The 9,718-nt window shown below is 48.2% G+C and overlaps 1 protein-coding gene across 2 annotated transcripts in view; it reads left to right on the forward strand.

Moving 5' to 3' along the window:
* TGFBR3 (transforming growth factor beta receptor 3) overlaps window positions 1-8,266 on the forward strand; it is a 220,594-nt gene extending 212,328 nt beyond the window's left edge. Inside the window, exons 17-18 of one of the 2 annotated variants that reach the window (XM_040627044.1) lie at window positions 5,752-5,874; window positions 7,246-8,263. In XM_040627044.1, coding sequence (XP_040482978.1) covers window positions 5,752-5,858 — 107 coding nt within the window. In that variant the 3' untranslated portion in view covers window positions 5,859-5,874; window positions 7,246-8,263. Of the gene's footprint in view, window positions 1-5,751 lie in introns of both variants that reach the window. The other variant, XM_040627043.1, reaches the window with a different exon arrangement.
* The last annotated feature ends 1,452 nt before the right edge of the window (window positions 8,267-9,718 follow it).

The raw sequence follows: 9,718 nt of genomic DNA on the forward strand, positions 1-9,718 counted from the left end.
GGGGGGGGGGGGGGGGGGGGGGGGCTGTGCTCGTACCAACCTCTAGGGGCTGGAATCAATCCGTGCACAGTTCATCACTTACCCAACACGTATTGAGCACCAACTGTGTACTGGGCACGCTCCCAGGCGCTGGTGAACAAGGCTAAACCGCCCCTGGGGAAATGGCCTGGTGGGAAAGACAGGCATGAACTAAATAATTCCACCTCACAGATTCAATAATTACAAGTGTGAAAGTTCTGCTTAGGCCAGTGGGAACGATTTCATGGCCTCGCTTTCAATCCTTTGAAAGGATTCAGAGGAAGGGCAACAAGCCGGCCCCCGGGGATTTTTGGTGGCGGTTCCTTTCTTATGCCGCCCACGTTTAGGGGTGGCCGTCCTGAGAACACAGAGGGCCCTGACAGGGCAGGGAGATGTAAGGGGGAGGGTACGCAGCCGCTGGCCGTCGGGGGGGCTGCTTTCCCTCCCTCCTTGGGAAACTATCTGGAGGTGCAGCCTGGCGGCTCTCATGACCTCTCACGGCACTTTGGGGACGGTCCGCGACGGGCCGGGCCATCCCGCTTGGCCTTGGAAGTCAGCTCTGAGTCAGCTGTCAGTGACCCGCAGGGTTAGGGCTCCTCCCCTCGTCTCCCCACTCCTTCATGCTCAGAACTCATGTTCCAGATGGACTCAGCTGGCAAGTGTTTGAGACGTGTCTCAGCATCTTGTGATGTGTTCCTGGACCTCTGGCCCCGTGTGGGGTGAGTCACTGGCTCTGACTTGCTCCCTGCTGCTATTGGCCCCTTCTTCCTGGGTCCACAAACCCAAGCCCATCATCTGAGAGCAGACCACCAAGTCCCTGCAGCCAGGCCTGGAGGGGACAGCCCTGCAGTGAGGCCTGCCCTCCAGAGATGCTTTTCCTCTCCCTTTTCCTCTGGACTGATTCTTTCTCCCAATTCATTCCTTGAGGGATGAGGGTAAAGGCACCCTCCCACTGAGTCCTCCTTCCCAGCTCTCTTCACCTAAATTCCGTGACGCATGGGCTAGGGCACTGAACACAGCTGGGAATGCTGCCTAGGCGGAAATACTGCTGTTGTATCTGAAAGGGTGGATCTCCTGTCAGCTTGGGGTAGGCATTGAGTTGGTGAGATCTGGAAATGGGAGGAGGGGAGCTATTGTCCTGAGGTTAAGAGACTGTCTGGATTCAGATCCTGGCACTCTCACTTCCCAGCTAATGGCCTGGGGCAAGTTTTCTGTGCCTCGGCTTCCTCATCTATACTAGAGTATAAATAAGAACCCCTCTCCTAAGACTATAGTGATGATAAAATGAGATAAAACGGACAGATTTTGAAGAAATTCCTGAAATATAAGTGTTAGTAGTAATGCTGTTGTTGATATTACAGGCTCTTAGCGAGGTTCCTTTTTGTAAGTTTTTGCAATGTCAGGTTGGTAATAATGATTTTTATGTGTGGTCTCCCCTTTTCTACCTTTTTTTTGGATCAGTACTCCAAAATAGCTAGTCTGACTCCCCCCCTCCCCCCATTTCTGCCAACCCAGACCAGTCAGCACTGGGTTATACTGATTCCTTTGCTCTAGTGTCTCTAGGCTCTGCTTCATCAAGGTGTAGGTAAGGGCTTGCGTGGAGTCCAAGTCTTCTTTTCTCTCCAAGCATGAGGCTTACTCCTCTATGACTGACTCCCAGGGAAAGCCTGTTTGAATCATTGATCCATTCTTTACTCATTTATTCCACACACACGATTGTGTGTCTACATGTCGGGTACTGTGAGAAGTGCTAGCTCTAAAAAGATGAGAAATGCTCAGTCCCTATGCTCAGGGGGCTCAGAGTCACAAGCAATGATAATCCTGGTGCTTAAGGGATATTATGAAGGGAGATGTGGGGTGCTTTGGATACGCAAGGGAGGTACCTGACCTGATGCTGGGTGTGGGGCTTGATGGTGTTCTCTGCTGGATTCCACAAGATTAGGAGGATTTGGCCAGATGAGATGAGGGAAGGGCATTCCTGGCCGGGAAAACAACACATGCAAAGGCCTGAAGAGGAAAGAGAATGCTCCTCACACCTGGTGTGGATTTAGTGGCCTCTTCCCGGAAGGGGAGGGGAGCAGAGTCTAGAGGTGGGGTACGGGTATGTCAGGAAAGCATGGGGGCTACTCTCTAGCTTTTTCACTGATGATCTGGATCTGTCATATTTACCCTGTGGTTTCTCATTTCTTAACATCCCACCTCAAATGGTTCTCAAAAAAATGGAGTTAATTTTAATAATTTTCACATGACCTATAGGAAGCGGGGTTTATATATTCCATGGTGTTATGAATATGTTTTCACACTTCTGGTTAAACATAGATTGAATACACGTGTTCATCCCAGATGCCTTGTAAAAATATCACCAGAATGAGAGCAGAGGAGAAAAAAATAGATATAAACAGAAAAGAGGAGACAATAGCAAATGAGAAATGCCAAGAACTTCTTAGAATATGAAAATCAGATGAAAGCACAAGAGAGCTGGGGGTGTCTTAGATTGGGTTCCCCGTGAAACAGACCCTGAGACAGGGAGGAAATAGAGTTTTCTGGGAGCCCCGCCTGCATGAGAGCGGCAGAAGCGGGGTGGGGGGGCAGTCAGGCTCAGCGGTCTCAGCTGACCTCACAGGAAGCTCTTCAGAGGGGTCCCACGTGGAGGCCAGGGCATCAGGCCTTTGTACACCTCCGCGGACCAGCCTTGGATGTGGCTGACCCTGGAAGGGAGACGCCTCTGGGTGAGGCGAGTCCCTTCATCAAGGGCGATCCCGGGAAGGAAACCAGCTGCAAGCCTTCATCAACCGGAATCCCAGCGCAAGGAAATGAAAGCATCAGCCCAAAAAGGAGCGTCAGGGTGGTGTGTCCCAATACTCATTACAAAACGATTCAAAAGAGGATCGAGCCCATTCACACCACAGAACCCGGGTAAGGCTCCGGAACTGGCAATGCGGGGCCTCTGAGGGTCGAGGGGGAGGTGGGGGCTGAAAACAGAGACGTGGTCTCACGGTGTATATGAGGCGGTTCCCGCTGCTCCCCAGGCTTCGGAGAGGACCGAAAGTTTACTGTGGTGGATTAACCAGAAACGTGCCAGTCCCTGAGACACTTGATATGGCAAGGGGGAGAGGAGGCCCCTGAAAATGCAAAAGGTGGGGACAATCTTCTGAAAACAGGGGGAATTCCATATTCAGAATGGTGAGACCTCCAGCCCTTCCCCCCCAGCTCAGCTCACAGAACTCCTGCCCTTGGGCTTATGGAGACCCAGGAAATTCACCTCTAGGGAGATTGGCCAGCCCAAGAGAAAAAAACCTACCATACTGAGATTTGGGGGTTCACAGCTAAAAGGGCCAGCCAGGTGCCTTATCGCTTGCATGCAGATTACCAATGTACCTCACCTGTGGCCACATAGCTTGTAATCAGCTTTTTAGTGCCTCACTCCGAAATATGGTCAGAAAGTCAAGGATGATACTCATATACTTGGGGAAAAACTCAAAGTTATGAAAGCCGATAGGTGGCAAAAAGAACCTGGAGGAAAGAGACAGTGCAGAAAGCAAAAGGAAACTAAAAACAACAAAACAACAGAAATCCTTCAATGCCCTCAAAGAGGTAACAGATGATGTTGCATTATTAAAATGAGAAACAGATGCCATGAAAAGGGCTAATAAGGAAAACGATCTATTGTTCATAAAATGCAATCAGTGATAAAAGATGGCAGAGCGGGATGAGTGCTCCACAAAGTTATCCTGGGCTCAGCAGACAGACTCTGCCATCTTTAGCGGGTAGCTTCCAACGTCAGCCAGGAAGAGAAAGAGGATCTCTCTAGAGGGTTTACGGATCAGGTCTGTAAGTGGTGAGCGGCATTTCTGCTCACATCCCATCAGCTAAAACTGATAAACTAATCTTCTAGCTTTGTGCTTAGGAAGAAGGATCAGTTCTGAGGGACAGGTTGCAGCGTCTACCACAGGGAGTGCTGAAAAGAAAGTCAAGGAAGTCTCACAGCAGGCCTGGAAGTTAACTCGTGCAGCCTGAAACAGGCAGATGGAAGTCTCCAGGATGGAAGTTCTGCAGGAACAAAAGGGACTGAAAGAATATCAGACGTTTAACTGAAAAAGGAGGTTGAAATCAGAGGGTCTTATAACGCTTTTGTGACTGTAGGAAGAAATTATGATAGTGACAAATGAGCAACAGATAAAAGGAAGGAAAGTATTATCTATAAAAGAACAGTGAAAAAAGGAAGTGTGATCACGTGACATTTCATAGCGTTAAACTAGTGATTTAACCAAAACTTTAAAAACATCTATTTTGGGGCACCTGGGTGGCTCAGTTGGTTAAGCGCCTAACTTGGGCCCCAGTCAGGATCCCAGGACCCTGGGATCAGATGAGCCCTGCACCCGCATGGGGTTCCCTGCTCAGCGGGGAGTCTGCTTCTTCTCCATCTCCCCCCCTCACCCCGTGCTCTCTTACTCTGCTCTCTCTCTCTCAGATAAAATATTTAAAAAGGTATCTGTTTTGGAGGAAGAAGCAGGATGAAGAATAATGAGCAGCAGTGCTAAACCCTCACCTTCTGGGCAAGAAGTCAGTAGGTCATATGTGAAAGTATTGACCTGGGAGGTAGCAATATAACCCTACTGGTTAGAAATATGGAAATAAATGCCGTAAAAAGCAGATAACACTTAAGAAGATGATAAAGGAGATGGGAAGGAGCAGGCAGGGGACTTCTGTAGCTGTTGTTTATAAACCTTGTAAATATGATTTGATTTTTGAAACCTTGTGCATGTATTACTTCTGAAATAATGACATAAAAAGTCCATGGACAGGACCAGCTTCAGGCATGACTGGTTTCAGGAGCTCATATAAAGTTATCAGGACTCAATTTCCCAGCTTCGCTTTCCCTGTATTGGCTCTGTTTTTAGTTAGGCCCTCTTCATGGGGCACAGGACCTCCTGGCCCCTCTGTTTACTTTTCCTTCCTTCCTTCCTCCCTCCCTCCCTCCCTCCCTCCCTCCCTCCCTCCCTCCCTCCCTCCTTCCTTCCTTCCCTCCCTCCCTCCCTCCCTTCCTCCCTCCCTCCCTCCCTCCCTCCCTCCCTCCCTCCCTCCCTCCCTCCCTCCCTCCCTCCCTCCCTCCCTCCCTCCCTCCCTCCCTCCCTCCCTCCCTCCCTCCCTCCCTCCCTCCCTCCCTCCCTCCCTTCTTCCTTCCTTCCTTCCTCCCTCCCTCCCTCCCTCCTTCCTTCCCTTCCTTCCTTTTCTTTTCTTTTTCTTCCTTTTTAACTAACGAAGTTTTTAATTGCGGTTAAAATACATGAAATTTGCCATCGTCATCATTTTAATTGTACAATTTAGTAGCGTGTATTCACGTAGTAAGTATTCAGCTGTGCAACAGATCTCCCGAACTTTGTCATCTTGCAAAATGGGAACTCTATACTCATAAAACAACAACTCTTTATTTCCTGCCCCCACCCCTACCCTCAACCCCACCCCTGGCTCCTGGCAGCCACCATTCTATTTTCTGCTGTTTTCTTTCTTTCCTTTTTTTTTTTTAGGCTTTTATTTATTTGACAGAGATAGACACAGCGAGAGAGGGAACACCACCAGGGGGAGTGGGAGAGGGAGAAGCAGGCTACCTGCTGAGCAGGGAGCCCGAAGCGGGGCTCGATCCAAGGACCCTGGAATCATGACCTGAGCCGAAGGCAGATGCTTCACGACTGAGCTACCCAGGCGCCCCTACTTTCTGCTGTTTTCTTACAGCTATTACCGCCAGCAGAAAGAAACCTCACTTTCCTGATAATTCGGACAAAATCCCAGGATGGAGTTCTGCTGAATGGATCAGGGCTTGGCCAGCATCCCCAAAATGAATGGCCTGAAGGTCAGGTGAGTGGCTGACGAAGCAGTGATGATAGTGGAAAGGACCGGGGCTCCAGGCCAACAGAACCGGGGAGGATCCGTGAAGCACCGGGCTGGGCAGGCTGTGGGACATCAGGTCCCTGCCTGCTTAGACCACTCTTGACTCAGAGGCTTACCTGTACCTCCATGACCTTCCAAGCAAGCAAGATCATCTCAACTCTCCATCAGACTCTTTTTAAAACCTCTTTAGCATAAACTTTCTAAAAAAGATGTACTGTTTGGATAAGTCAAAATTATTAGTAAGGTTGATTTTTGAAAATGTTCATTAGTGACATGTGTTTTTTATTATGAATTGTCTGTGTTCTTTGCCCATCCCATATTATTATTAAATGTATTTATCAGCTTTCTCAATTCTGACAAATGTGCAAAAACACATTAAAAAAATATTTCATAGAACCTTGTACAGGACCTTAGTACTGGGTAGTGTGATTCTCATTTTACAAAAAAGACAACTAAAGCATCGACAAATGAAGCGTCCAGCCAGCTCTAGAACCCTGCTGGTGGCGGATGAAGGAACAGAAAATCTGCTCTGATCCTTCACCTGTTAGATCGTGCTGCCTCTTCGATTACGCCTCAATTTGGTTCCCCCAAAGTCACATTTCCTGCCCAATCGTCATGTTCAGGGATTACAGAGAGCCTCTTTTATTTTCCCACAGTTTGCAGCATTTTTAAAAGACTGAGGATAAATAGCTGGGAAGATTTTAAGCGAATTTGAGGTCCCTCGTGATTTCATGCTAGAGCTTGGCATGCCCCCAGCAGCACCTTGCAGATCCCCACGGCAGCTCTAGCAGTGGGCCGAAGCTTGCCGTGCAAGTAATACCCGTTACAGTGGAAGGGGAGATTAGTCTCGAAGCCCTGTCAAGAAATGAGAAGGAGCATTTTGCAGGGAGAAAGCTGCTGATATTTTGCAGGGGGAGAGAGGGAACACTGCACCGTAACGTTGGCCCCAGTGCCCCCCTGCTTTGCAGTCCTGGATCCTCGTGTAGCTCCCGACCGCACAAGAGACTGAAAACGCCCCGATGGCCGTGAGGCCGCCTGCGCTCCTCCCGCTGTTCTCACTTAGCCTTAGTGATGCGGTCGTTGTGTGGGTCACGGCAGATACTGTTTGTAGACGGGTAACTGGAGGGTTTAGAGTTTCAAATGTAAACTGAACTCCAAGGACTGTGAGGCACGGGGTTTTCTGTCGCTGAGGAAATCTCTTTGTCCAGAGTAAACTGAAGCAATTGTGTGTTGTGGACTCCAAGTTTCAAGACCAGTCAAGTATCTACTACGGGTTGGAAGGCCAACTGCTAAGCTCTGTGCTCTTCTGTCAACCTCGGTTTCTTTCTTCCCTGACAGGGCGCACCACTCAAGCGATAAGGGGGCAGCCTGTTGCCTCAGTTAGGCTGCTGGTGGGAGGAGAGGAGAAGGAAGTTTGAAGTGCGGAAACAGAGGCTTGGAACTATTAGAGCCGGCAGTGGAGCGTCAGATGGTCGAATCTTCCCTAAAAGCAAAAGAGCCGGGTTCGAACTAATAATGCCAGGTAGGCACTCGGTGTGCATCAGGCCTTGTGGGGGAATCTTTTCAGTATCATCTCATGGAACCTTCTTAACAATGCACCAGACGGGTACTATTATCCTCACTTCGCAGATGAGGAGGCCGAGGTTCAGAGTGGTACAATTACCTGCCCAGAGTCATACAGCTAGACTTCGTGGGGCCAGAGCCAACGATCTGGCTCCCAGAGCCCAGGCTCTTTGCCGCGCTCTGTAAAGCTCTGTAAAAGCTCCAAGAACGCTCTGCAGGTTGCAAACCCTACTCCTGAAATAGTGACTGGCAGACAGTTGGTGCCTCCCCAAATATTCTCTGGCTGCATAGACAACAACTCCGTGCTGCCTCAGCCTGGGTCAAGGTCAGTGCTCCTCGCAAGCGACGGAGGCCTGAAAGCTGCACGTAGACGGCCTATCAGACTCCTCAGAACTTTCCGTTGAAACTCAGAACTTCTGGGATCACTGTCACGTTAATGCCCCCTCCGTGTTTTAGCAGGATAAGGATACATATTTAAGAAGTGGTGATATTGTGGGGACCACAGAGTTATTTTTAAGAGTGAAAAAAGGTCCAATGGTAGGGGGCGGGTTAAATAAATTCCACAAATGCTGTGATGGAACACGACATGGCATAAAAACACGTTATCGATACATTGCCAGGGGGAAACAGCAGGTTACAAAATAATCCGTAAAGCACATATATTTATGCATAGAAAAAAGTCTGAAAGAAAATACATTAAGGTGTTAATAGTAGTTATTTCTGTGGCAAGAGTATAGGCGGTTTTAATTCCATTCTTTGTAATGTTTTAAATTTTTTTTTCAAATTCTCTACAACTATAAATTTTATAATCAGAAAAAACAATGTGATTTTTAAAAAGCAGTTATCAAATTTCAATTCTTGTTTCATTTAGTTATTTAAGGTTGCTCTGTTTTTAAGATTTTATTTTTAAGTCGTCTCTCCACCCAACATGAGGCTCAAACTCACAACCCCGAGATCAAGAGTCACATGCACCACCGATGGAGCCAGCCAGGTGCCCCTGATTCTTGTTTTAAAATTAAGATGTGAGGGGCTCCTGGCTGGCTCCGTCGGTGGCGCATGTGACTCTTGTGATTCTGTTTCTATGTCTCTATATACGCCGTACATGATATTACTGATGCTATATCATATATATTACTTCCTACCTCAAAGAGTTTTTATGAAGATTAAATGAGTTCTTATATTGAAAGCACTTAGAGCAGTGCTGTCTGCTTTTGTTACTATCGTTGTCATCATTACTTTTATCATTAAAAAGTCTCTCAAATTCTCATCTTCAATCTTTAAAACTGCACAGACAGAGGTGAACCTAGGTCAAGCATTTCAATGCCTGCATATCTGGACTCTCGTCCAAACATGTGTCTTGGATATACCAACAGGGCCCCAGGAAGAGAAGAGCCCCAGCTGGGCCTCCCAGGGCTCACTATCGCTATCTCTGCAGTAAACAGAAGTAACTCAAAGTTGATTTTGTCCTTAGCTGTTAACCAAGTTAGCCAAAGTGTAAAGTTAAAACCAGGAAAAAAATTAAAATATATGGGAAAGAGAATTCTTTCTATCTCAACCCTCAAATCATTTTCTGCTCTGACCCTTGACCTCACTGTGTCCTCCAAACATAAGCCACCTTGTGAAACTTCAAATTTGTATCTAGTCTCTTGCTCCTCATCCCTCACCCGCCTCACACTGCTCCCCTCAACCAGCACCCCACTCTCACCTCCAGGCCCAGCTTTAATCACTGATATCCACACAGATGAGGCTGGATTCCACACCAGCCCGCACCAGCCCTGACCTCTTGGACCCCTGAGGTCCTGGGAAAGGGATCCTGAACCTGACCCCGCTCAGGAGAGGGAGAACTGGTGGTGAGATGCCCCCACAGGACCTGCTCCCAGGCTGGCCTTATCCTGGTGTGGGGGCTGGGATTTCCTGCCCGGAAACACTAGTCCTGGACACAATGGGGGTTATCAGTCACCATCGGGGGATCAGGACCACAGTGGGAGCCCTCTACTTAGCTCTTGGTTTTCCAGGCCTTTCCTGTGTGAATCTTTACTTCCGTGGAAGCTCTTGTTTTGTTTTATTTCCAAGATGGAAACCCTTCCCCCAGCTTCCTACCCCTCTGTCATTGTGGGTCAGCTACCTTCCCTTCCCATCCTTTCCAACTTTGGGTCTAAGTCAACTTAAACTGATAATTAACAGAGCCTAGGTGATAAGGAAAGTGTTTCCACTTCTTCCAGATCTTTTTTTTTTCTTTGTTTAAATT

Source organism: Ursus maritimus, unplaced genomic scaffold, assembly GCF_017311325.1.
Source record: "Ursus maritimus isolate PB19 unplaced genomic scaffold, ASM1731132v1 scaffold_12, whole genome shotgun sequence".
NCBI classification, from domain to species: Eukaryota; Metazoa; Chordata; class Mammalia; order Carnivora; family Ursidae; genus Ursus; species Ursus maritimus.